The sequence below is a fragment of the Syngnathus acus genome, chromosome 16, assembly GCF_901709675.1.
Source record: "Syngnathus acus chromosome 16, fSynAcu1.2, whole genome shotgun sequence".
Taxonomy (NCBI): Eukaryota; Metazoa; Chordata; class Actinopteri; order Syngnathiformes; family Syngnathidae; genus Syngnathus; species Syngnathus acus.
The window spans coordinates 3,891,742-3,919,690 of record NC_051101.1 but is presented as its reverse complement, the minus strand read 5'-3'; the positions used below and the strand labels follow the sequence as shown (position 1 = coordinate 3,919,690).

General features: G+C 44.3%; 1 protein-coding gene across 4 annotated transcripts in view; it reads right to left on the bottom strand.

The window, feature by feature from the left end:
• Positions 1–25,373, bottom strand: part of LOC119135322 (mannosyl-oligosaccharide 1,2-alpha-mannosidase IA) — a 67,163-nt gene extending 41,790 nt beyond the window's left edge. Inside the window, exons 1-2 of one of the 4 annotated variants that reach the window (XM_037272787.1) lie at positions 25,315–25,373; positions 23,936–25,208 (exon numbers count right to left, since the gene is read on the bottom strand). In XM_037272787.1, coding sequence (XP_037128682.1) covers positions 23,936–24,511 — 576 coding nt within the window. In that variant the 5' untranslated portion in view covers positions 24,512–25,208; positions 25,315–25,373. Of the gene's footprint in view, positions 1–4,443; positions 4,510–23,935; positions 25,274–25,314 lie in introns of those variants that run through there. The other 3 variants (XM_037272786.1, XM_037272788.1, XM_037272789.1) reach the window with 3 other exon arrangements.
• Positions 25,374–27,949: the final 2,576 nt, after the last annotated feature.

Below are 27,949 nucleotides of genomic sequence, written 5' to 3'. Positions count from 1 at the left end.
GACTGACTCGATTGGTAATTAAAGAAGGAAAAGCCCTTCAGGAGAAGATTAGCGGCAAATTTCTTCAGGTGACGGAGCGTTCCCTCGACATGGAGTATAAAGAGAGGACGAGCCGCTAATGAGTCTGGTGGCCAAATGATTCCCAATTTGTTCTGGTTGGAAAGTTTATTCACCTGTGGTGGTTGTGCACTCACATCCCGGGTCAAAATCATTTTCAACAGTAAAAGGGTTAGAGAAACATTTTGGCCAAGTAAGACAAAGGCAATTACAGTGGCCGCTAATGACTGAAGCAGTGTGTTGAGAATTGGCGGAGCGGGGGGCTCAGTGGCTGTGCATGGGGAAACACGGACACACCCGGGAAATTTATTCGGCACCTTCCTCAGCAGCTGTTTTTTGCCGAAAACGCTGAGCTCGGTTTAATAAGGCAAACTTTCCAGGTGACAAAACTGAGGGGCGTCGGAGATAAGCGATAATTGGCGGACACGCTTGCGCGCCTCCTTGTTTGCGAGGCGGTGGAACCAGAATTAGTTTTGGGAGTCAAAGCTTTGTTGAGGAAGTGAAAACATGTCGCAAGGCGCTCGAGCATCCGAAATCCTTCTGGGGCTAAGAATTGCAGGTTAGCTCCTGATACCATTGCAATATTTTTGCTAACAATAATGTCTCGATAAAACGCCCATGGTAGTTCTTACTATAAAGTGGTGCCTTCAGATACTAGTTTATTTCATTCCGTGACCACACTCGTAACACAAAACAATCGCATCTCAAATCATCTTCCCCCAATGAAATGAATCAAATACAATTAAACCGTTCCAGCCCCCCCCCCAAAAAAAGGAAATACCACTCATGTGCTTAAAAGATTAATAATATAGAATAGAACGTAAATAATTGTCCAGCATGTACAGCATTATTTAATGCTTCAAGTCAATTTATTGTGCTGCTCCTTCCAGTTTTCCCACTTTGGCCACCAGTGGGTAGTATAATATATTCAGACCCATGGAAGAGTCACCACCGCAGCTGCAGAAGCACTAGTTGTTTTGCTCCACCATTTGTGTTCAAACATCCCTTAAGGGTAATAACACTGTGACTATCAATGCTAATCATTAGCCTGTCAATTGCATTTTCCACTATGTGTTAGCATAAAGCTAACTGCGGCATTCTTGCGGCAAACCTGTTTGGTTATTTTGAATACACAACCTGCAGGTCTGTTTATTTTGTCTCGTTTGACATTAAGACTCTTTTTCTATCCCTTGTAGTTTGGAATCGCTGCCTTGAACACCATGTAATCATCCTGCCTGTTGATGCCAATGACTCTCAGTGCAAAACATGTTAAACTCACACTCCTACCCACACGGATTAGCAAACACACACACAGACTCAGTCGGGCAAAAAAAAAGCCCTGCAGTCAGACAAAGTGGTGTCGCATATCGACTCGGGTAAAAGAAAGGACGCCGGCGGGCCGCTTTGCCTTATTAACAGGCGGCGCGGCGTTCATCAAGGAGGCGTCAGATTGCGTAACCAACCTTTTCAGGTTGGTTTCCACGTGAAAGTCGTCGCAGGCCGAAGGACAAAAAAAGGGGACTGTCGTCAGTGATCGATTGTAGGATGCATTAATCCACTGAAGAGCAACAGCAATGTGAAAATGACAAAACATTTACTACGTGGTTCAGCAAAATGTTGGAATATGACCTTAAAAAATGGCTTGCACTAACTACTCAATCATTTTGTTGTCGTCGTGTCTAGACCCGAGTCCAGACATTCATTGTGTTGTTTTAGCCTCAATGCCATTTCAAGAACCTGCTAAATGTAACGAGAGGGGGTTAAGCGAGTCTTTAATTCTTTGTCACTGCGGGCAAAACAATTAAGTTGATGAATATTAAACAGCTGACCTGCCTCTATCTTCTTTTTATAGAGAAATTATGCATGCACATCTCTAAATTAAAACCACAATGTTTTTTTTTCCACTGTAGTAAAGGAACTTGATAAGTTTCTCCATTTTAACACAGTGAATTAAGGACGCCTGAAGTAAGTTCACATATATGCAGCATCAATTAAAAAACAAAACAAAAAAAAACTTTGGCAGTCTTAGGATGCTAAAAAGTCCACTAGCAGTTTTTAATTGGTCGCTGGCTAAAACATTTGCTGAACAAGTGATTATAAATATGAGAGAGGCCATGAATCTAAATAGTTAAACTTGCTGCTTTGTGTTTTCTACACACGTCAGCATTTCTGCCGGGGCAGAGATCTTCTTCACTCAGACTCAGCGAAAGGTTTGGAGCGTGCATCTGGATGTCACCAAAGAGATCCAGTGGTGTTCGCTTGTTGGTTCAGTGCATGAGAGGAGGCGAGTGTTGTGACAGGACGACTCCCGGCTGCTTCAATTCCCTGAGCATCTGACACTTCCTGGTCACGCTTGAGCGACTGATAAGTAAAATCTATTTTTGTTATTACCAGTGAGAAAATTAAATTATCACATTGAGAACAAACGTTTGCGTTGGACCTCGGTGCTTCAGTGCGTACATCAGTAGCAACAGTGCACGCCATTAAAGGACCAAAATATACGAGGAGCGCCTCAAGGCCTGAAGCACTTGACCGAGACGACCCCCGCCGCACATCATCGTGATGGAAATCTGTACGGCGGACGCAAAGCGGATTGCCACCCCGCGGGATGCTTTATTCCCTCCATTAAATCTGGATAATCCCACATTCTCGGCTCACGGCTATCGCCTCACCTCTTTTGCTGCCCCTCCGAGATCTATTAAGCCCATCCCCTGCTTGACGTATGAATCAATTCATAATCTACCCACCTTCTGTCGAAAAGCACTTCTTCTTGATCTGTCAAACTATATAGCGCCAACTACTGCAGAGGAGGAATTACCCGATGTCAGAGGTGTAGTTTTTGCCTTAAGTATCGTCGGTTGGTATCGTCATCCTTCACAAGTACCCGATACCTAAACACCTGGTACCTGGTATCAGTTATTGGACAATACCAGCTTGTTGATTTACGGCGCCAGGCAGTTACGATTCTTTTCCGTTTACCTTAAACCTCTGTGTGTGAACATTTGTGAAATACTCTTTGTCATAATGGGATGGGATGTGATGGCAGCAGAGCATCACCAGAGACACGCGGGAGTCATTCACCCCGGGGCGACCTTCTTAGTGAGGATGAAAAGGGAGGTCAAGGGGGGACAAGTGTAATAAAGCAGAAGGGCGGCTTAAGAGACAATAAAAGTGTGGCTTGATGAAAATGTCACAAGGGGGCGAGGGGGGGGGGCACACGTCAAATGGCGAGCTGGGAGGATTTAAGGAAATATGGGGAGAGAGTTGTGAATAAGGGCAGTGTGACATCCTTACACACACAAACACGCGTGCACCAGATGGGCCCATGCGGATTAAAAGCAGGGCGATTGCTCCTCGCCGAGCAGCATGTGAATCAAGCCAGCACAAGCTTTTGTTTTGACCGCCGCCATCGCAAAAATATGCCGGAATGTTGCTACAGTGCCGACACTTGAACATTGCGTCACATGGTTACGAGCTGACACACACGGCAGGCGGCTGTGTTCGAATGCTTTACGCAACAGTTATTTAAAAACACAAACCTGCCACAACACTGACTTACAGGCGTATCCTCTGTGAAAAATGCCTCATATTAATTCGTCTTAACACGTCGCTTCCAGTAGTTGTGAAACTCTTCATTGTATGTGTATGGAGGACTGTATTATACTGCCCCCCTGTGGCAAAGTCACACACAACAGAAAGAGCCCCAATAAATTAACTTTGCTGCACAAACCAACTAATTGTTTATGTCTTATTTAATAATGCTGTGACTATTATAGAGTGCTAGTGTAAACTCGAAATATTGATCTGCCATGTGATCACAAACACGCAAGTCTTTAACAATGACTCAGAGCACAGCATTCAAAAACCAAAATGAGCAACATGCTGCTCCACCACACTTAAAGAAGAAAAATGAATTTACCTGGTGAAGCGTCACAGAGGTAGTCATGGCGGTAGCAGCAAATGGAAGAGAAAGAAGAAGACAAAACACGAGTTAGCATGTTTATTATTATTTCTATTATGCAAGGTAGCAGTTATGAGTAATAATTGCCAAGTGATCTCATAATTTTCAAATGCACGGTATGGAGTGCAATGTTTTTTTACTGTATGGATTATTTCAAGAAACACAAAATGTGAACATCTTCCTAACCAAAATGCAACCAACGTTCGGCTTCACAAAACCTCAAATTGATAAACATTGATAACAAACCACTTGGGCACACTCCACTAATGAATCACTTTTTTTCATCAATGGATTTTCTTCTGGCTGAAGGCTCATCCACTTGATTAACTTTTACTACTATCCCGATGCTTCGCCACAATTACAACAAAAACAAAGTGTAATGACATAAAAAGCCATTTTCCTCCGTCGTGCACGCTCGCGCTGACCTTTCGGCGGCTATTTTGGTCCGTCCGGTAAAACGCACAAAGGCGGGGCATTCTCTTGCTTTTGCTGGCGGCACGTAGTGGACCGTATGAAAGCTGTTTGGAATTTACAGTCCAGAGGGGCACCGAGTAAACAGAGCCAGTTTGTAAAGTCAACACGGACGAACGAGCGCAAGACAGATGACGGGAAAACAGTCTCAGTGCATTCGTGTCCTCAAAAGGGGGGCGTGTTGACGCACATGCAGTAATAAGACAAACATGAGCGAGTTGAGAAATAACTTCTGCTATATAAACAACATGTTTTCTAAATTATTATTTCTAGTCATCAAATGCAATTGTGAAAAGTGTCAGTTATAATAACTGGGAGTGAATTATTGCATCACATTGAGAAACAGGGGCTAAGAAGTTTTATGTGAAGATGATTGATGAGATGTGAACGCACGTGCATCTTCGCTCTTCAGCTTCATCTAGCTTGTCTGAACTTTTAGGTAACCACAATAAAAAAAAAAAAAAAAGAAAAGCACACTTTAATAAAACTCTGGCACGTGATCAGATCCCCAAAAGAGTCTGGATCTTTGGTAACCACATTTCCAACATATGTGGGAAGAAAAAAAATGCAAGTCATTTCTCTGGAATGCACAGAACAAAAGAAGGCAGGAAAGCGAAAAGAAGCGCTGTCAAGGCCGCTTTAGCTCCGCACAAACATGCAGAGACATCACGTTACGCATCGGCTTTTAATAACACCCTCTTAACACAAATGAGCGACTGTGCTGTTGCTTCCGAACACATTTCTGACTGTGGGGCACTTTCAAATCAAAACAGCACTGAATGGGAAGAGCAGAGAAAATGTATGCAATAAATCCAAAACGGTGCTAATTCTCAAGGCGCTAAGTCAAGTCGCGGGGGAGGCGAGTAGGAGTTGGCGTACAATAAATGAGCTCCCTTTTGGAATTGCCCTAATCTCATTTGCAACGTGCACGCCAACACGCCGGGCATTTAAACGGAGGAAGATAAGCCTCGACAGTGCAAACAATGATGAAACATGCATCCGCTCGTCGCTCATGTCGAACTACCTCCTGGTGACCCCTGATGTTTTTACCCCGGGGGAGCAAAAAAAAAAAATAAAAAAACTGCTCGGTAAATAGACAACTGAACTTCTAAATCATTTTATAAACCATATCCTCTTCAGTGTACGAAACACCAAGGAAAACCTTCGTTGTTTATTATTAGGACAAACATTGAGAAAATAGATTAACATGCAAACAATGTATGACTCTGTATTCACTTGAAAATACACACTGGAAAGGAATTAAATCCAATTATTGGACCAAAAAGACAAATATCATTGAAAAACACCAATTCAAAAAAGTGCTTCCTTCCAGTGATCCACTTAAAAGGAAATATTTTCACATCTATTACAACTTGAACTGTGTATTGATCATTTAACACCTACCTTTCCCAAAATAAATAGGTCCTATAAACACACGCACACACACACACACACAGAGTTAGGCTGACTAAGCTTATTAACGAGTCCAATAAGCTGATGAAGGCTGTCTAAATCATGAGTTACCGAGCACCTTTGCAGAATGGTGCTTTAATTGATCCAATAAGACCATTAAGTGTTGATGCGAGCCGCACAAAAACAAAAAGCAAATGCCCGGCCTGCACCTCCTCGGTCAGCCTCCATCAATAACGTAAAAGGGGGACACGTTGCTATTTAGACAAATGAGTCGATTAAAGGCTGTTACAAAGCGCACACGGAGGGAGTTTTTGGCAAGCTAAAAAGTGAAGCCGACTCTCAAAAGTTATCCGAGTTACGTTATGGGCGGTGTTGATAAAATCTCTGTCATGCTCAAGCACAGCCCATTTTCTATGTAAACTGAGGTGTCCAAAGTTTGCCTTCACTAAAGTATTGACTGGATGAGCACCCTTATTTTCAGAATCTCTTGGGCCACGTGTCAGTTGGGATCTCCGGTTTGACACCAGTGCAATAGAAGAACACTCGGGAGCATAAAAAATAAATAGGATTCTTGTTGAAACAGACAGAAAACCCTCGGAAGAAGACAGGTTTGGTTGGACAGGGCTGTGATCCCAGGAACTTGTCCAAAAAACAACATCAAAATAAGCAAATGTTCCGCCTGCACCAGTTAGCATCACCCAAACTGCTCCGGGGCGTCATTAAAGTTTGATTCCATCTAATTCCAATTTTTGAGAGCGGGAAACGTTATATTTACCCAGCTGCTCTTCATCCTCGGGTGACGCATTAAACGTGAATGTGGGATTTTGAAGGGGCGGACAACCCACGTGCAAAGCTCGACATCCCATCAGCCCGGCGGCCATAAAACATCCAGGGGAGCGGACACCAAATGAGAGTTATGGAGCTTCGCTGCCATCCATCTGCCTCGGCTAACTCCGTCCGAACGCGGGAAACCAACCGTGTCGGCTCCCGTGCACACGGAGCAAGAGGCCGTAAAGTCAATACCGTATCCATCAATGAAATAGACTGCCTGAGTCCGAGGGCTCTTTATGGGGGAGGGAGTCGCACAACGTGAGAGCGCGAATGTGTCTTGGGTCAGCTCCGCCTCACTAAGGAGGACTTGAGTTGAGACCGACACTTGATAGCGATAGTTGTGTGCCGGGGAGGCCGGTGGAAGGTGCTGCTAGCTTAACTGTTTTACGGTTCATCACGTGGGTTTGGGTTAAAGATGAGCCAGGTCCAATTCTGAGAAGCCGCACCATCAAGACCAATTGTTAAAAGATGAACCAGGAAATGTATGAGTCAATGAATTTTAGATACTCCCTAACATTTAGCTAGACATTGTTAACCTTATGTACCGACATGGGCAAACGTCAAAGAGGGGGGGAAAAAAACAATTCTCATGGAAATAACTCCCACAAGGAATAATTAACAAATCAAAATCAGGCATATCTTTGGGGTGCCCTTGACACTTCTGTTAAGTGTCAATAGCCCCAAAATATCAACAAGCCTTCTCCATCTTGGAACCGATGCTACGGTTTTAATTCAAGAGGACCAGTGATACCCACAAACGAGGAAAATAAGTTCCTGTGTCCTCACTACAAGATTTATGGGGTCCTTGGCCCGCACGTAATCCTGCTACGGTCATGAAAGCAACCCTTCCCGAGGCTTTTACACGGCATTGTATATTGCCAGCGACTATGAAGCATAACCTGCTGGCAAGTTAATCCAAGCTAAAAACGTAGCAGAGGTGACTGTTGGGAATAAACACGGCATGCCGGCAATTTGTTGTTGCACCGATGGAAATTTTGGGATCAGCGCACGGGATAATTAAAAACGAGTTTAGTTGCGCTTGCTGAAGACGCCGCATCTATTTATGGCAGACCTCTGCTTCTTCGGGTTGTTGTGGGTATGGCTCTCGCCTGAGGGAAGATTTAGGACATGCCGGAGGGCCCGACGTCTGCTTCGAGGTCCCTCCGGTGGAGCCCGAGCATCAGACAAGTTTTGAATTTCTTTGTTATTAAATGGCGCTTTCATATCTCTCCCTTGATGCAGATCAAGATAAGCGCTAGCAAAAAGACGATACAACAGATCGACCCTTTCAGTTGTAGTCGCGATGACAGTGAACAATCTTTCGGCCGAGGTGAAATTGAAGCACCGGTGTCCTTGCATGATCTGACATCTACTTTGAAAGACACTGGAAGCAGTCTCCACGGAATGTTGATGTTTTAGCTCGGCTGTTTGAACAATTGATGGAGGTTCATGCCCTTCTCAGCAACATCGCAAAAAATGAAATATGACTGACTTTTACGAGGAACGTTTTGGTCTCAATTTGTGCTTCTGAAACCATTTCATGCTCAACTAATCCTACCCAAGGCTAGCTGTTTGCGGCTGCTCATGCTAACCTAGGGTAACTGCACAGTATCTTTGCAAAACATTGGAACCACAATGATAATAATGGTTCTCACAAAAGGGATGAACTCTGCTTGTTGAGGATGAACTCCAACGCAGCTTGAGATCCTTGAGGGGTTTTGAGGACAGAATGAAGTGGTTCACACACACGCACGCACACGCACACATACACATACACACACACAAATTCTCTACTAGTTTAAATAGGATCCCTTGAATTCGCTTCTAAAAAGCTGATTCATTCATTCACTAATAATAATAATAATAATAATAATAACAGTGTGCTGCGCCATGACCCAAGGGGCATCCCACATACTATGATCCTTTCGAGACATTACACAATTAGGTCAAGAAGGAAGCCAGATTGCCTCCTGGGGAATTGAATATCAAATATGTAAATCTTGCGCCTTCCTTCTCTCGGATGCTTTTCCACTATTAAATATTAACGCGGGATAGCGACGGCGGCTTAGGCTAAAACAAGAGCAATGTTATAGAAAGAGTGTTGCATTAAGTCGGTGGCCTCAAGACGGTCACACATAGCCTCTGTCGAGTTAACCGCGTGTGGTCGATTAGGCGCAATTAGGCATGATTATGAATCATTCCTGAGATAAAAACTGCCCAAAATGGGAGCATTTATTCTGCTGGTGACATGCATTCAACACTTGTTGGAAATAGTTTTTATTTGCAGTTCTTAACACCAATGAATCAGATTTTGCAGAATTTCAAGAAAGTGAGGAAGAAACGAGTTCTATGCAAAAGGCCTCGACAGCTAAATGCCAAAATGTTTTGCCGGTGTCTCGTAATATGGATGAAGCATTGCATCAGCATCGGATAATCATTCAAATAAAAAGGCAGCGATTGGCAGCCCAGGCCTGCTTCATCACAGCTTGCGGCTTGAAATTGTTCACGTCAGAGCGAGAGAGAAAGCTTAACGACAACAAAAGAGGCCAAAGATTAGCCAAATGTCAACGTCTGGAACTCCTCTGCCTCGTCTTCTATTTTCCTTAATACGCCACATCTTGAGGCATAAATTGAACTTTGAGGTTCTTGGAACCATCTTTTCTACCCACCATTCCCCTACCCCTGGTTCCACTTTGCTTCAATATTTGATTAATTAAGCTTAGGAGGAAAAAAACAAGAAAGCAGAAAGGAAGCCAAGAAAGGGTGTTAATTTATTATCCACTGCCGGAGCTAGACTTTTATTCTTGAAGGAGGGGCATGGGGTGGCCATGGCTATCTAAGGGGGTTCGCAATTTATTTTTATTTATTTTTTACAAATCCAATTCAGAAACTACTGATAAACATTAAAAAAATGCTCGAAAAAATCATAAAATACACAGGAGTCAATTATCTGGCCCTGCAAAGTTACACATTACAACAAAAGTCGAAATAAAAAGATTCATCACGCCCCTCCACCACACCACTCAAAATGTTTTATCTCTCTGTTGTAATGTCAAACAAATTCTAACAGTACACAGTCAAATGTTCTGCTCGTTATTCATATCGGGGTTTTTTGTAAGCGTGAAGGGAGCAAAAAAACATTGACTTAATTATATATCTATGGAATTAATCGGTTGATTAATCAGTTGTCGGAATTATACATGCTCCGCATTTTGCATGCAAATGAGCGCATCACACGGCAACCAATCGCTATCGTCTTGGCCATGTGTCGGCTAATTTCCTCAACCGCCCGCCGCCACGGAGTCGGTCAAAAGTGCAGCGATCGATGGCATCTGCCGTTTGTCGGCCAAACGTGATAGTGCCGACGCTTGATGTGCGCAGTTCAGGCTGTCAATAAGCGAGCTCGCCGTGACACTTTTCTTATCAGTCAACATGCTTGATTAGAGGCGACGTCATGAAAGGGAAGGCCTTCTGTCGTTTGTCATGCTTTATGTTGTAAGAGGGGCCTTACGGGAATTACAGCCGTTAATTGTGGCGAGCGCTCAGCCTTGAGAGGGCAGGCAGTATGCGGAGAAGGTAGCATGAGCTGAACGCTATCGGTTCGTTTTGTTTCAGGGCAATTTGTGTTAATTCAGCTTCCGACATCCACCCCAAGCCATTAATGCTACTTGAGGCCTGATACTTTAAACTTTCACCCCTTAACCGCTAAATCCAAACCTCTGTGTAAAGTGAAAATACAAATCTTCTAAATTTGACTAAATTGCACAGATTTCGGCTAAGAACCCAGTAGCCAGGTGTAGAAAAGGATATTTTAAAAATCATAACAGAATCAAGCTGCCCTCCTTTCTCAAAGGCTGTGGGTGCTCAACTGTCAATCAAACGCCAGTGCTACGACCCAGAATAAAACGATGCTACTCCGTCGAGAATTTTTTTTATGGATTGTCTACACACAACTACATGTTTCAGGCACTAAAATATATCTGGGTAAAGCCTCCGGAGGCTGCGATATATCCCACCGGGCTGTCACGGGAGTTTCCCATGCGTGACAATGAGGTGCTCTAAAGTGCCAGCCCAGAGCCTTGGTCCACATGCGAGATGTCAGGTGGGAACTTGTGTTAGTCATTTCCGCCCTCTCCTTGCTCTACCAGCAGACTCTGCGTGACGCGCATGCACTCGATGCCAACAATGAGCCGCTCTAAAGAACCACAACTTGAATATAACTGTGTGAATAATATCAATGAATAGAGATATTTTTGGGGGGGGATGGCAGAAATGCAACAATTTGGTGTTTATGTGTCTCAGATGGGCAAATAATTTGACATTTGATAACAAAAGTGACCTTTCAAATAGTACTTTAAACATTGGCTGTATGTCCTAAGATGGCCGACGGTTTAACTCTCCAACGGATAACTTCCATCATTTCCTGTGCAAAAGCATCGAAATGTTCTTCACTTTCAGGCACTTCTGATGAGCACACACCGGAATCAAAGGCGTGACACAAAATGAAGAGCGAGCAAGTCGGCGCCGAGCACAGTGGGAATTTCAAGGGCGCCGACCCGTTTCTTTTAACCCGAGATTGAGCTACGTTGGCGTGCTCATGACAAGCAGTCTGTCTAAAAAAAAAAGAAATAAGCCTCCTCCATGAAGTGTTTCACTCAACGAGCGCCCCCCCCTCCATTGAAAGCCCGTTTTAATGAATTGCCATGACGCTTGAATAAATGAGCTGCCGCCTGTGTTATTTTCCACGCTCATCAATATTCATGTCGCACAAACATCCACCATCCAACCCCTTAATTATGAAGCGTTCCATTTTAAAACACGCAAAAAGGAGCAACATCGGCTTATCGGATTTCGGGCCTAACTGGTGATTTCGCACACATGCCGAGGGAAATTGTTTAAGACCCCCCCCCCCCCCCGCCCCGAGAGAAGCATCCACTTTTTGATTAGTGCACAAACAAGCAGCTTGGAAGCAGAAACGTGATTTCACACTATTTCAAATGTATTCCATGTATAGGCCAAGTGTCAATGTGAACTTGTGACATCATCAAGTTGAGTACTCGGATGATGTTTGTTTTGAAAAAAAGTTGTACCTTTCACGCAGAATTGATATCACCTCAGAAGCCAGAAAATGTCGGATTGGACTTCACAGGGGGCTTAAGCCTGCTAGTGCCATCTGATTGGCTGACATGCAACCACAACAAGAAAAAAGCTCAAGCTAATTGTTGCTCGCTAGGGGGTCTCAGCAACAAAAGCAGCTATGATGTCATCCCCGTGGAATGATCACTCCAACCCTTCTTTCTACTTGTCGTGATATTTCCCAGGGCCCGTTGCTCTAATATGTGGCTTGCAGTGTCAGGCCCATGCTGAGGCGGCTCAGCTTTTTTTGTTTGCATATGTAAGCACCCCCCGCCCCCTTCGTACCCCCTCTCCGCTTCTCTCGGATCAGACAGTAAAACAAAGAGCATCTTTGTCCGCTGTGTCCATTGGACGCTGACAGGCGCAGACGAGAAAACGGTGTCGGGTCGTAACGAGCGCATTTGCGTCGCTGGGCGACATCTCCGCCAGGACACAAAGCAGGCGATGGACCCGTCTCGTCATCTCGACCAGTCTGTGCCTGGTGTTTATCTTTCCTCTGGCAGAGACTGGACTGTTTTAACAGCTTGTCTTATCCTTCCGCCCATGTCTATCCAAATGTCGCGTTTTGGCCACAAATGAGAAGACAACGGACTTTATCAAAAGGGTTCAGACGGCTGATAAGATGTCAGACGGCTGGAGGCATAAACAAGCAGAACAGGCGTCTGCCGTAAACACCAACTAGAGTCACAGCCCCTTTTACGCGAACCGGTTAATACAATTAAATTTGAACTAAAACAAAAAAATTGAGGGAAATAAAAACTGATTTAAACTAACTGAATTGAGAAAGACAAAAGTCAAAACGTAACAAAAAAAACAGCCATAATTCATCTAACCTTGCTAATTACGCAACACAGTGCTAGCATTTTTGCGAGATTTGCAGGCAAATAATTTCAAGGTGAATTCAACAAGCCTTAAATGTTTTTGCGTGGAGAGAACACAAGTATTTACTCCTCCAAAAAACTGAAAATCCTCTCATACCATCTTATCAAATCTGCATTTTCTGACATGTTTTAGAGCAAAGGTCTGCTCAATCAGCTCAGTAAAAAAAAATCGTAAAGGACTCTTTAACCAAATCAATCGATTTCAGCGTATCTTGGCAAAGACATTTTGGTACACTTACCACTGTGGAAAATAAGCCGTTTTAGCGCAGAGGCCAGAAATAATAGCAGAGTTCGTGTCGGAGCATCTGGCTGCACGCACACAACATCTGGTCATCCACCTCAGCTCATGAGCCAGCCGTCCACCATTCCATTAAAAAAAAAAAAGGCCTGAGAGCATCCATTAGCCAATTTAGAGGCGGTACTCAACTTCCTTATCCTCGCACCGACTGTCAGTCATACCGGCCAGGAAGCAAATGGAGCACTTTGCTGGCCGGCGTAATCGTAACGAAAGATGACAATGATGCTTTGGCGTGGGTGTGGCAGGCAAGCCGGCGTGAACTGCGCTGACAGCCTCAGTTACCAAATCATCCGGCGGGAGGTTGGAAAGGCTGACGGACGGGCGCTTGAACTCTTGCCAAAGAACGTCCAAAGATGAGAGGACAGTTGACATCACGATAAGTTTGACAGCAAGGGTCAGGACATTCCGTGAAGTCGGGAAATTTACGGGAATATGCTCAATACCCGATAAGGATGAAACCATTTCTTGGAAGGGGGCGGACTGTCCACCATTCTACAATGTTTATCGTTTTTGCGTCATCATGCATGGTGGAGGTAATCAAGCGTTCTCACTGCCCTTTAAGAACAAAAGTGAAGTTGGCAAAGCGGTCACATTTCAGGGAGGGATTAGGTAATCTATCGACCAACAATCAGCACACCGCCGCGCCCCCCCCCGGAGTAAATAACCTGAGTGTCAGCTCGACCACAGGGGAAAAAAATTGCCTCATTGATTTACGCTGCCACATTTCCATCTGCGCTGTGGAAAAATTTGCCCCCGGAACGACTTAAAAGTAGGAACCGGACGGTGATCAGATCAAATCAGGTTCCTTGTCTTTCAGTGTGTGCGTGTTGCTGAGTCATGGTCTTTCCTGTGCTGAAAGGGTGAAGCATGTCTTGCAGCGCTGACTCAAGAAAACGCGCCGCAATCAAACAAGCCCAAGCAGACGTGTCTTTTCATGCCTTCCTGCGCTCGCTAATATGAGCAGTCTGTACTGCCCACAGAGGAAGAAAAACGAAATTTCCTTTAAACGACTCACCGGTAAGGAAGCGACACCAATTGTGTCCTACTTTCCCTCCATTTATTTTGCTTCGTATCGAAACTAACGTTATTACAGTAGGTGGTCAAAAATGTGAGCTGCTTCGATTGGCCGAGAATCAAATCGGCTGCGTCCACACCCACAACGGCGCAAACGTGCATTTCAAACTTTTCATACGCAGTTAGACTGCACTTTGGGCTCAAAGTAGGGCTCAATGCGATAAAAAAAAAAATGTCTGACCCTCCTCCACTATATAAAAAAACTTGAGCACCTTTACTAGCATCAGTTGTTGGTTTGCTAGCTCAGATCATGTAGTCAAATCTAATCTTGGCAGAGTTATGCCACCAACAATTCGAAAAGTTTTTGCAATCCTGCCAAGTAACAGAAGGCCCCCTGGCGAAGGTGATAACCTCCTGAACGGCGCGCTATATTGTGTTGACGGAACTTTATCACTTTACGAGAGCTTAAAGTGGAGAGTGGACACAATCTATTGGACAAAGAGCAACTGGAACTCTATTAAACGTGCAAGGTTATCAAGGCTGATCTCTAGCACATTTTCAACTCGACAAACGCCCCCTCAAAATAAGCATTGGGATTACGAGGTGGACAAAAAAGACGGACAGAATGCGGAAGAGAGAAAGAGATTGGAGTGATGAACGATTACAAAGTTAAGGAGCGGTGATTTACAGGTCGCCTTTAGCTAAAGAACGCAGAATGTTTCTCCGCGCCGGCACATGACTCATAAATCTCCGTCGCTTTCCGTGTGTAGTCCAATAAAAGAAGGCCGGAGGGGACGGTGGGGGAGAGGGGGGCAAACCACCGAGAAGTGCTGAGTGGACACTTTGGCGGCGTCAATACCGGGCGGCGGTAAACTCTTGATCCCCTGTATTGTTTTTGTTTTGGATGGGAACGGCTGCAAGGTGAACTTTGACCCCGATAAAGAGCACTGATGATGCTGACTCAACTTCCTGTTTCCTGCCTCCAGATATGAGAAAGTGAATCCCACATCCTGCTACTCGGAGTTGTTTGATGAGTCGGCTGTCGAATGACAAGCACCAATCGTGGTGTTTTTTTCCTTATTTGGCAAATCATGGATGCACACAGGTGACGTTTATTGCTGAGCAATTAATCGAATTCAAATCGGCATTGCAATTTTCAAAAGGAAAAGACAGAAATCAAAATCCTTCAGCTTCATTTCAGTCGGACAGTGGGCTCATTTTACATTTCTAAAACATAACAGAGTACAATATGATCTAACGATTTTAAAATGTAATTGGAGTTTGATTCAGTTGGATTACGATTCAAGTTACGGCTGTTGCTTTTGTCATGTTGATTAACATACAACAGCATGTAAAAGCTCTCCAACGCTCAACCTATCCAAGTGAATGAAATTCAAACAGCGAAACATCAGTGAAGTCAAAACGATTATATCTAGTGTACATCTCGCATAAAAGACGATTTCATACGATTCTCGATACGTACGATCGGCAAAAGCATTCAGCTGCACAAAAATTGCATCCTCCCTTCTTTGTTGGGTAACAACTAAACCGCCATCCCGGTTCATCTGCATATAAAACTCCTCTCATTGTCAAGGACACATTCCGAGCTGCGGTTGCCACGGTAACAGTCTTGTTTATGCCCCATATGTCTTTGTTCCTGCCTCCCACTACCAACGCAGCTACGAGATGACCCTCTTTCCCTGCAGCACGGTCCTAATCTCGACACTTTGAGGTGACTCTCGTCACACTAAAAATACACCTTCGGTATATGTGCACTTGTGCAGGCAGGGACCAACTTGTGTGTTTGTTTTTTACCTGCACCAACATGCCCACTGCCAGAAGTATTTTTACATCCTAATCCCGACACTCCTGTTGTTTACGTTAACGTCGTCTTCTACAGATGTTAGCAGCGTCTCACTGTGTATGTTGATTGAAAAAAGAAAAAAAAAAAAAAGTAATAATGCAGTGCCTTTCTGTGTATTATATAGATAGCAGACAAGACTTAAGACGAAACTTGCGTTGCTTGTCTTGGCCACGTTTTAACTGGACGTGTTGGACAAGGCGAGAAGATGATGATGATGAAAGTCTAGATTACAATGTCAGTGAGTCAGCGTAGGCTTCGAATCTGCAATCCTAGCGGCTCATCCTCGCCAGGTCAGCTCACTTTCGTCCGGGGCGGGATGACGCCGAGTTGGACCGACATGAAAGAAAACGATCCGTCTCCCTCCTTTGCGTTTTTTTTTTCTCTCCAATGCGCTTCGGCGAGTGCGAACAGAACAAGATGCGGGGCGGATGAAAGCGGCAAGGCAAGAGAGCGATATGGAGAAGGACAGACTCGGGGGGCGGAGGTGGGGGTGGGGGGTCTGATAGAAACGACATGGCAGTGATGTGAAATCCACAGCGAGACGTGTGCAATTGGATTGGAGAGCATGTACACTCCCTCCATCGTGTCGCCCGCTCATGAATTATTCATGTCAGCCATGACGTCCGGGAGCTTTTTCAGCGGGCGACCACCCTCCGAGGTAACTCCAACTCATGTGAACACCGGGTCACGATTTATCCACAGCACGAGTCAATTTGTCCCAAAAAAATAAATAAATACTGGCATCTACAATTCATGTCAATATCAAGTTCTAATAGGTCAGACTACATCGTCATTAGTTGTACAGTGGCGAAAAAAATATGGGGGACTTGTCACGCATCAGATTCTGCCGGTACAAAAGAGTAAGACTATAAAATAATATTCTCGTATTCAGCTCTAGGTTCTCAATTCAGAATCCCCATAGAGCCGCTCGCTCAGTGTGATTCACACACCCAGTGAAATAGATCGTCCTTTTAATTTACTCCTTTACTTGAAGCCTTTGTCTAAAAAAAGCACAGAGCTCATTTTTTTTTGTGTAGAGTCCTGGAGTCACAGGATGCAGGAAACATTTACCTACTCCAGGCTCTGAGAGTAAGTGATTTTGGGAAATTGTTGTCACATGTGGGACGTGGCCATACTTATGCCGAATTTAAATGCCTTGAAGGCTTTTCTTTGTCAGAAAATGCTTCTGTCTTTCATCGTCTGTTCATATCAAGTACACAAGAGATTGTTGTGTACAAGAGAACCATTACTAGCCATAAATTCCTGCATATCCTTCCAAGCTCCTTGAAGCTTCCCTTACCCCTTTCCTTCACTCTGAAAAAACTTTTGCTTGCCACTCAAACTTGCTTCCGAAGAATACGAACACAGGAGATTGTTCTCACAGCAAGAAAATGCTAGCTACAAAGATGTACACTTGTTTGCCTTGACTGAGGTCAGCGCTCAAGCGTGTGTCGTTGCGGCAACAACCAGACACGGAGTCATTTGAGAATGTTCACTTAGAATTCAAAAGCGGAACCTCAGCACATGCGCAAGAGTTGAATCATCGAAGGCAATTTCATGCTCATCTTGTCTGAACGGGGTTAATCATGTGACCTTTACGCTGCTGGGCGGGCAGCGGCCTTGTTTTAGCCTACTCTAAGTTTATCTGGCATTAAGAATCCCCTGTAGGAATCACCGTAAGGCCACCATGGAAGGTTGAGAAGTGCGGAGCCAACAATGCAACACACTGTCACACACGGAAAGGTTAGCGCTGCTTAGCGCAGAACCGGCAGTACACGTGACATTTCAGAAAATCTTGTGAGACTCCAGAAGGAGTGTGATGTACAAAGTACTTTTTCAGGTTTTTGCTTTTTCATTTGACCAAGAACAATAAAAACACCATCATGTTCACATTTTAGGCTCAATTGATTTTTTTTTTTTTTGCGAAAAATGTATGAATACGAGAGATTGTTGTCACATGCTGGACAGAGCCATTACATGCCAGAAATTCCTGCAACATCTCTTGCCAGTTTTAGTCTTGTCAATCAATTAGAGTATGTTATTAATTTTGTGAATTGAGTTTCCAGATTAAGTGAGCATGTTTCAATTCATTATTTTATTTCACCGTCTTGGTCTAATGTGAACATTTGGGAGAGTGTACTAAAAAACTTCCTTTCATCTTGCAGTGATGGAGGTTTTCATCTATGCTGTTTGCCCAGCAGCAAGGTTTGTGTTGTTACTTTCCACACAAATGAGTGTAGTGAGCCAAAGGGAGATAAGAAATCAGAAAAAAGAAAAACAAGAGCGCTCCCCACCAAAACAAACGAGAGCCGAGTGTTTTGGAAGGCGAGTGAGGGCTCTTGATATAGACGAGCTGCCATCGGCTGGGCGGGCCAGCACCAGTGACGGCCGACTTGGCCCGGTGACAGCAATCGCCATTCAAATTCATGCCAACGTGCCGCTTCCAAAGCGCATCCCAGTCTGGCCGCCACATTCTGCTCGGACCCACTGAATGGGCTGTTGCCAGGGCAACCCAGAATACAGATCGACTCGAAACTGAACATAAACATACACTGAATAATTTCCATAGAAAAAAATTGACATAGCCATGCTAGGAAAACTTTTTCATGGGGAGATTGTTGTTATTGTAGCCAGTACATGCTAGAAATTCCTGCGTCTTACATTCTTTCATTCTCTTCATCATGACTTTTGCTTCTCTTCTTCCACTTCTATAACTTGGGTATCTAATTCAAATCAATTATAGCCTTCCATCTTGCAACTTAAACCCCAAAAATTCTCGTCAAATTTAGGATGCAACCAGCACTGGCAAGAAATTCCTGCAGATCTTCTCATGGTCATTGAAAGGAGAAAAATTCTTAAACAGGGTCGTGTACATTTTATATCCCCTGAAAAAGGTTTCATTGACTCCAGTCAGCAGATGGTCTAAAGTCCTAAAGTCCCGCTTGGTAGGTAAACAACACGCATGCACACTGACACAAGCATTCACATTTAATTGCACACATCTGTGACCGCCTCCCCATTCTGCTGTAATCAGCTTTTCAGAGCACGTCGACTGCAACCGTAATGGAGAACATCGAGGCCGGCGTACCGAAAAGCTGAATCATTGCGTGACATTATATCTCCTCTCCCTTCCCATGCGTCATTATCGAGAGAGAAAAGCTAATTAGCCAAAGTAGCTACTCTTCCAGTCGCCGCTGCTACCGACCGGTCAGGACCCGCCATCGGTTACCAGGCAGACCAAACCTATCGATAGCAGATGCCTCGGGGACTGCGGGCGCACGGCCAACTCGTCAATAATGGCGATCCATCTCTCTGCCTCCAACTCGCGAAGAACAAATGTGACCTTTCGTCTAACAAGCACAAATTCTTTACATTTCACAGACAGAAATGGTAAAAAGAGCCTTTGTTTGAGTTAACAACAGCCTCTTTTAACTCGTTCACTGCCAGCCCAGTTAAAATTTATATTTGACTTCTATAGCTGTCAACGGCTGTGAATGAGTTAACCACTCTGCACTGGGTCTGAGCTACAGGTCATCAGAAGAAGCTCAGGTGAGTCGGGATGAGCTCATTACAGTACAGCGGCTGGCCCACCTGACCAGCGAGATCCTCTCTTGACCACGGCACCAATTTAACGGCGAGACGGATGGCCCGGCTTAATGTGTAAATGGTCTAATTGGATGATTTGCATGACTCTGATATGGACCACACTGAACGCAGAGTAGATGTGAGCGAGATTGCGCAACCTCCAGGTTGGAAGTGTACATTTTGGGTGTCCTTTATTTTCCCCCTCAGTGGATCTTATCAAAAAATACAGATTCTCACTTTCCGCACCCCCCCAACAAAAGAGAGCGTGGAGGAAGAGGTTGGCCTAGATGCAAGCAAGCAGCACAGTATGCGAGCCCCCCAAGCCGGCGGGTGGGCGCTGCTCTGCTTTTATGGACGCCTAATTGGTCAGAAAACAACACGGGCAAGTCGGCCTAAGGGGGAGGGGCCATAAGGGGCGGGCTAGCTTGGCTCGCTGTGTCTTTTCACTTCTTGAATCGTGCCTGTAGTTCTTGTGGTGTTTTTTTCTTAAGAATGTCCGCTCCGTACTTGTCTCTAGGCCTTGCTCGGGCATGTGATTCGACCTACAATGGAGGAGGAGCCACATCAGGAACTAAACAAAAAACAAAATCAAACAATTAATGTGGTTGCTGAAAGATTTGGACTTTCTCGAGTTCTAGGCGGGGCTCGAGCATTCTGCCAAGGTCATGCTACTCCAACCGACAGCATCAGGACATCAGACCGCAATGCTATTGCTAATACCCCAAAACTAAACCACATTGCCAAATGAGCATTTCTTTTCCACTGTTTTCAGCACCGGCAAGCAAATAGCCGTTAATTACCCAAGCGCTTACAAAGGAGGTTTCAGTCATCGCTGGGTGTATTTGCTCATTATTACAGCAATTAGGCGGCTAATCAAATGATGGCAGCGGGCGCTCATTAAAGAGTTCTTCCTTCAAGGTCGGACGGCCAAAAAAAGGACGCGTTTGGTCGCTGTCCCGGGGTCTTTAAACGCGATTAATGAGAGCGAGCAGACTGCTGATTGGCCATCGATCCCATCGGATGCTCGGGTGGCTCACGAGACGCGTTATTAGCTAGCCTCGGCTCATTATTAGCTAGACATGCTCTAGCTAATTAAGCTTTTGGGCTTTCATCTTCACTTTTTGTGTCATTTACCTCTTCTAGGCTGCGCGTGACCCGGGTAGGATCTCATCGGTCTGAATGACGACTGTGTTGTGACATCTGACCACAACATTGTTAAGCTTTTGACCTACAATGGAGGAAGAAACCCTCGAGGCTACGTTGTCGCTTGGGTTCTAGGACAGGCTCAAGTCGGATGCTTTCCCCTGTTGGCGGGTTGTTTTTCTTTTTCTGTGGCTTTTCCTTTTTAATCCGGTTGACATTGCTTTTTTTTTTTTTTAGAATGCACAAGAGACAGTGTTGGACTTTTTTTTTTTTTATGAATTCTTGGCAGTGCTCGAGCATGCTGAAACTCTCAAGGAGTGTGTTTTTTACGTTTTTCACCTTTTGATCACTGTTGTTGTTTATTGAGAACACATTCATGCTGACTCTCGACTTTTCTCTTGGGTTCTTGGCCCCGCTTGAGCATGCTGCTACAGCCTGATAGTCCTCTCGTCACAAAGTGTACAGAAAAGGAAAGAAAAATCCCCATCAAATAAATTTGGCTTCATCTTAGCACAAAGGCTGGAACGCAATCAAACGTGTTGTTTTAGAGCCCGATGGCGAGTCTTCAGACACTTTGGGTGGTGGGGGTTTGGGGGCTATGCACAATGACCCCATTATGCCAGCAAGAGACACCCCCTCTCGAGAAATTGGCTTTTGCGTGGAACTTATTGCAACATCGCATCTTGCTGGGGGAGAAAATCTTGGTGATGAAATCTGAGCTGCACCTATATGCCTTAGAAGACTTTCTTCGTTTTTTTTCTTTTAAAAAGGAAATGACGCAAAAACAAAAAAAACCTTAGGCTAGAATGGCAAACATGAGGGGGGGCTGCAAGTTGGAAAAAAACCACTGCCGATGCCTGATTTCAAACAAGAAAGTTTGAGGGAGGAGTGTGGAAGAAACAAAGGGAAGAACATCTGCAATGTGTTGAGTGGGACTCGTCACCAGGAAAAAGGCTGCAAGCTGCTTACGTTACGCAACGCTTTCAACACCGCAATCCGTGGAAGATGAAGTGGAAAAAAACAAAACACAAATGTGTTTTTTTTTTTTCTTCCGTATCAGAGAATGTTCACCTTGACGGGCATTTTTATGAGCTATCAGCAGAAACACACAATCTAAAGAGGAGAACTAGGAGGTGACAGCAACATTTTATGGCTAAATATGCTTCAATGGTCAGTTTAGCCCTTCTTTGTTTTACTTTAGTCTTATTGTGCAGTCATTAAGTCAAAATGAAACAGGATCCTATGGGCTAAAAAGCTTTGGAAATGAGTTACTGTATGGCAAAGGCAGGGGGGGCCGGAAGGGGGTGAAACATGCTCTATATGCAAAAAAGGAATAAAAAAAAAAAAAAAACATAACTGATACCGCTGTACTTCCTTTTCCTGTTTCAATGTCACCCGACGACAAACGCTTCAGGAAACGATAGCGCTTCATCAGCTAAACCAGCTGCTACCTCTCACGTGTCGGTGACTAACCTCCCCCCTGAAAAAATGATTTCAAAAATCTAAATTAATAAATTAACAAATATCTAAATAAACATATTTTTAAAAAAAAGTATTTAAATAAATAAATACAAAATAAATATTTAAATAAATAAAAACACATTTTAAAAAAGCAACTATTTAAATAAATACAAAATAAATATTTAAATAAATAAATACAAAATATTGAATTCCTACAACTGAGGTCTTTTGGTATCTGCACAGTGCAAAAAAAAACAAAAAACAACAACCTGAAAGCGTTTATTTGCGTATGTGCAAGTCAGTCGGGGCTGCACGGTAGACATTTGCTTTCAACAACTGGCAAATGTTTACCCTCGGCTGTCCTTTTTTCTCCATCTCCTATATGTCTCCACCTACACATACTGATAAGCTATCACGACCATCAAACAAGTACCTAGACACTTTGTTGCTTAGCAGTAATTTGATGAGTCAAAATGAATAAGTCAAAATGAAAGAGGACTTGACTTGTGGGAACCATTATGTTCTCACGATGCATTTGGGGGGGGAAAAAGGCAAAATAGGACATATCGCAACTCCAAGCGAAAATGAGAACAATTCCAGCCAGGGTTCAACGTGCTCAAAACAACATGGAAACTGGAGCTCACAACGGAGATCTACTGGCATCATCGATTGTTGTTGTAAAAAAAATTAATTACGTGCAGAAATCAGATTTAATGATCAATTCTATTTTGTGATGTGGCCGTCGACATGAACTAAAACTCAAAACAGTTCACAAATTAGCGATGGCAATCTCTCTTGTACCGTAATTTTCGGACTATAAGTCGCACCGGAGTATAAGTCGCACCAGCCATAAAATGCCCAAAAAAGTGAAAAAAAAACATATATATGTATATAAATCGCTCCTGAGTATAAGTCGCCCCCCCACCCAAACTATGAAAAAAAGCCGCGACTTATAGTCCGAAAATTACGGTAGTAAGTAGTGCATATTTTGGCAGAATAATAACGGAAAATCTGAGTGGGCTAAGTAAAAGGTGATTTGCATACCACAGAAACTTGTGTGTGCAAGCAAGCAGTTTGGCTTTGTAAAGGGGCTAGTCATTAAAAAATAAATAAAATAGTTAATAAATAAATTGGCAACAGAAGCGCAGCAGTAGAAAAATCGCTTTAGCCTCAGATGACCAGAGCCGGCGGCTGAAACACAAAACTTGTGCAGAGCTCAGCTTGACGGGCAAAGTCACGCTGACATTTTATGTGCAAACGAGGAAGCTAGTCACAGAGAGGTCGCCCCACACGAGGGGGGGACCAGGAGAGGCAGCGCTGCCATCCGCCGACACCTCGGTGATCATGCTGCCCTGTCCCCGCCGGCCTAAGAGGCGTGTCGCGGCAGGAGAAGGTGTCATGGTGTACAAATCCAAATTTTATCTAAGTCACAAGGCTAAAGAGGTTTTCTTGCCACAGTGTCATCACCTTTGCTCCTTTTGTGGCAACAGTTCAAAGTCGCTTCTAAAAATAAGACCTTAATGGGTTTCCCCTCTAAAAAAAGAAAAAAATGGCAATCTGAGATGCTTTATCTTCGGCAGGCTGGTGGCATTAGCACAGCCTTTTGTGATCATTAGGAGACTTTTATCATCTCTCTTGCAGCTTCAATATTGGACCCGCAACACGAATCGGCGGCGGATCGCTTCAAGTCTTTTGTGTCCCTCTGATTCAATCAAAGACGCTCTCTGCCTCAACGGAGATGTTAATTACTAATTATGTGATCTGTTTTGTTCTTATGACAGCTCGCAAAGAGAAACAAAAGTCAAAACATCGGCTCTTACCTCTTTGACTTTCTCCCGCCGCTTGTCTGTCTTGGGGTCCCTCGGTTTGCCGCCGTCCCTCCCCAGTGGCGGCTTCAGCAGACACCTCCGGAACTTTTTGTAGGCAAACGTTGCACCTGAGTCAGGCGAGGAGTCTTTGTCTGATGCCAGGGTCATGTCCTCCTGAGCTTTTCCGCCGGCCAGACGTTCCTCAGTGGCCTCGTAGGATGGAGGTGTCTTACGGGTGAGAGCCTTAAGCCTGGCAAGACCTCCTCCGCCGGCTCCGCCAGCAATCACGACGACTCCGCTCTCCCCCTTGGCGGAGGTCACCCCTCGCGGGTGCTCCTGGTCTCGTTGACTCTTGGAGCGCTCGCTGGCATCGTTTTCCGCCGCCATGCCTGAACCCGCCGCCGTGGCCGGTTGGCTCTCACTCTTGAATAAGAAGATGCGCTTCAGCCTCACCGAGTCTGGCAAGAAGAAGAGCGCCCCGAAGCAAAGGGTCACCAAGCCTGACAGGAAGAGCAAAAAGACAAACTTCTGCGACAGGCGAAGACCCATGCCGGACGCAGAAACGCCCGGCAACTTTCGGAACACCATCTGGGATAACTTCTTCTGTTCGGGAGTCTTTCAGATGCTTTTTTTTTTTGCTTCCCTCCACACAGCTGGTTGGCAGTGCACAAGGCCTGGCTTCCAGGCAACACTTGAGCTTTTTTAGCAAAGAGCTGGCAACACAAGCCCGCCACCCCGGGCTCTCTTTAGTGACGGGCTGCAGCGTCTCTGGTGCATGCTACCGGTGTTTTTTTTTTTTTTTTTTTTGTTAACCCTGCAAGCTTCTCTTTCTTCTTTCTCTAATAAAACACACGCAGAGGAGACGTGGACAAAGTTGTGTGTGGATGCATGATGCTCACACACGCGCAGGGCTGTCAATAACAAACCCTCATCGATGGATAATCCCTCCACGATAACATGAATCCAGCGTTACCATCCGAGCTCACGCAACTGGCTTTGGGGGCGCCTCCTCCTCGCAACGCCGCTCTTCGCCCTTCCTCTCCGGCGTCAACACGCAGCGACAAGCCGATGGCCGGGTGGTGTGAAACGGACGAAAGGACGGGAGAAAGCCTTTTTTTATGTCCTGCGCCAACTTATCCGACTCGATGAACAAACAGAGAAAAGATATCCAAACGCCTGGGTGAACAGGCAGGGGAGGACACGCAGCTGCTCGTAGCCGCCTCAGCCGCGCCTCGCTCGGCTCTCTCGCGCAGTGTGTGCTGTTGCAGCCGCCGCGGAGGTCCGCCTGGAGGATGTGGAGGAGACACTGTACAAGCTCAGGTAGTGCAGCAGGAGAGGGAGAGGGGGAGCGAGCGAGCGAGAGAGAGAGAGAGGGGGGGGGGGCGGTCCACCCTTCTTCTTTACTCGGTGATCCAGTGGGATGCTCGGATGCCTTTGATGGATTCACGCGGCAGCTTATCACAACACACGTTGCGGGCGGGCGTAAAAGCCATCATAGTTTTTCAAACCTTCTGTGTCACTCCAAATCCTTAAATCCTTCAAACTCTTCGTCCTCCGTGTCACTTAGAAACAAAGCCGCATCATAAAGCCGCTAATGATGCCGGTAGTATCAATCTTTGTCCTTTTTGTAAACAACCGCCGCGCCACGCGCTGCTGACGTCACTTGAAATTCAAATTCCAGTAATCCCTTGCTACATCGCGGTTCGTTTATCGCGGTTTCACTTTTTTTTTGGAAAAGTTTTGAAACAAAACACATATAAGTCGCTCCTTATTATAAGTCGCCCCCCCCCCCCCCACCCAAACTATGAAAAAAAAAAAACCGCGACTTATAGTCCGAAAATTACGGTAGGTTATATTTACATATATTAAATAAATAAGAAAAAAAGTTGCAATGTGGCGGACCTCAGTAGCAAGACTCTCACCCAGCAGGCTATGTTTAGGGCAGACAGTCATGGAATAAAGACGTGGTCCTCCCTTCTCCCACAGCAAACTTGTTTGGACAAGCAGAAAAAAAACATCACTGCTAAATTTCAATGGAAATTATATTTGCGATTTAGTTTTTATTTATTCAAAACCGCTATAATTATCGCTATTATCTATTGCTTCCGCCATCCATCTTTTTCCCTTCCATTTTTTCTCAATTTTCCCTGATTCTTTTACACTGACCTACTTTCCTTGCTTTTTCTTCTTTTCTTTCTCATTACTTTGTTGCCAAGCTGATTCAAATAACAAATAACTTAAAACTGAGGAAGAGGTTCTCTGCCTTCCATCATCAATACTTTTCAAATACATTTCTTTCTATCCCTTTCTTACCCACCTGTCTTTTTTTCCTTCCTTTATTTATTTCTTGCTTCCCAAACCAGGAAGGATTCAAACCTAGAATCAGTGACACTCGCATTTTCCATGAATTCTATTTATAATTCCCCCTTCCAATTCCCTTCTGTACCTTTTCTTCCTATCTTTATTTTCAGTGCTTGCCTTTTTTTGGTTATGTTCTCTTCTCCATCTCTCCATAATCCAAAAGACATCTGTAGTCATCCATCCTACCAGCAACTATAAAAAAAACTACATAAAACACATTCAAAGAAACATTTGGGCACGAAGCATTCCGAGCAGGTTTGAACTGGCAATTGTCAATGGAAATCATGTAAAAATGCACTTAAGCTGAATACCAGTTGTCTGTTTTCCCCCTCATATGACAAATGAAGGAATAAGTGAGCACATTGAGTAGAAAGTGTCTTACTGTGACTTGCTTACTCGAAACAATTACTCATTATGTCACATTTGTGTAATACTATTAGTCACACAGCCTTTAGCTGGTCACAAGGATGGAAATAAATGCTGGCGCACAGCTAAAAACTCTTGTTTTACTTCACCGAGAAGCCCCCTGAGGGCACCTGCATCTATTTTTATATGATTATTTATTTACAGATTTGGCCGTCTCTTGAAAGGGCCTGCAGTTGTATTTCCAGGCACGTTGAGTTCTTGCTACTTCCTGGAAATAACAAGTTCCAGTCAGAGATGTTGAGAGAGCTGTGTGCCAAAGATTTGTGAACTCTTGAAAGTACAGGAACTTGATCCCGGGAGTTTTAAGAGGGTTGCTGTGTGTTTAGACAACAGGAACTCTGGTTAAAGGAGATTTTGCTCTCGTATTTTCATGGGGAACCAGGAACCTTATAGCTCCTGTAAGTACTAAAAACTTCTTTTTGTTTGTTTTAAAAACCATTTAAAGTAATTTGAGGATGTGGCTAAAACAGTGCATTAGTGTGTGTTTTTTTTAGTCTGGGTAGTAAATATTCCTTTTTTGTTGGCTTGATGTTAACACAATAGGAAACGTCATACGCAAACTAACGAATAGCATGCTAGAGTTGCTGTTTCTAACGTTGAATATTTTAATAGAAATATTGCATCAACACATGTCGATAGACTAAATAATACTCACAAGCATATATTCTTTATCTTCTGCATGAAACAACTCATTTTAGTGCAACTTCCAAAACTTATTTTCTGTTAGCACACTTGTACTCAAGTATTTTTATGTACTCTACATGAGATAGTGAGTATAAGTTACTCTCTGTATACTGCCCTCACTGCATCCCACAATGCGTTTTGAAAAGTTAAGACGATTGCAGTGAAGCAGAAAAATCTTGTTTACAGTCCTTTAAACAACTCGGCTAAAAAGGCATCAATTTGTGGCATACATTAAAGGATTCCATGGTGCATGTAAATGAGAGCGGATGCAACAGCAAACAGGCCATTAAACAAATGCAATTGGAGGCCACACGCCGATTAAACACGTCGCTTTGCTTTTCGGTATACTTCAAGCAAGGAGCTAGTTTTATTGCGGCTGGACAGCGCCCTCTGCGGGCCTGCTTTTGGAAATGGCAAGGAGGCGAGCCTTCTGTCCTAAAAAAATTGCCTTTACCAGAGGGTCCAGACTAGACAGAAAATAATACAAGATATTTGCATGAGCCACATTGTGAGGCGCAATCATATCCATGGCAAACAATATGACTTAGGAGGAAA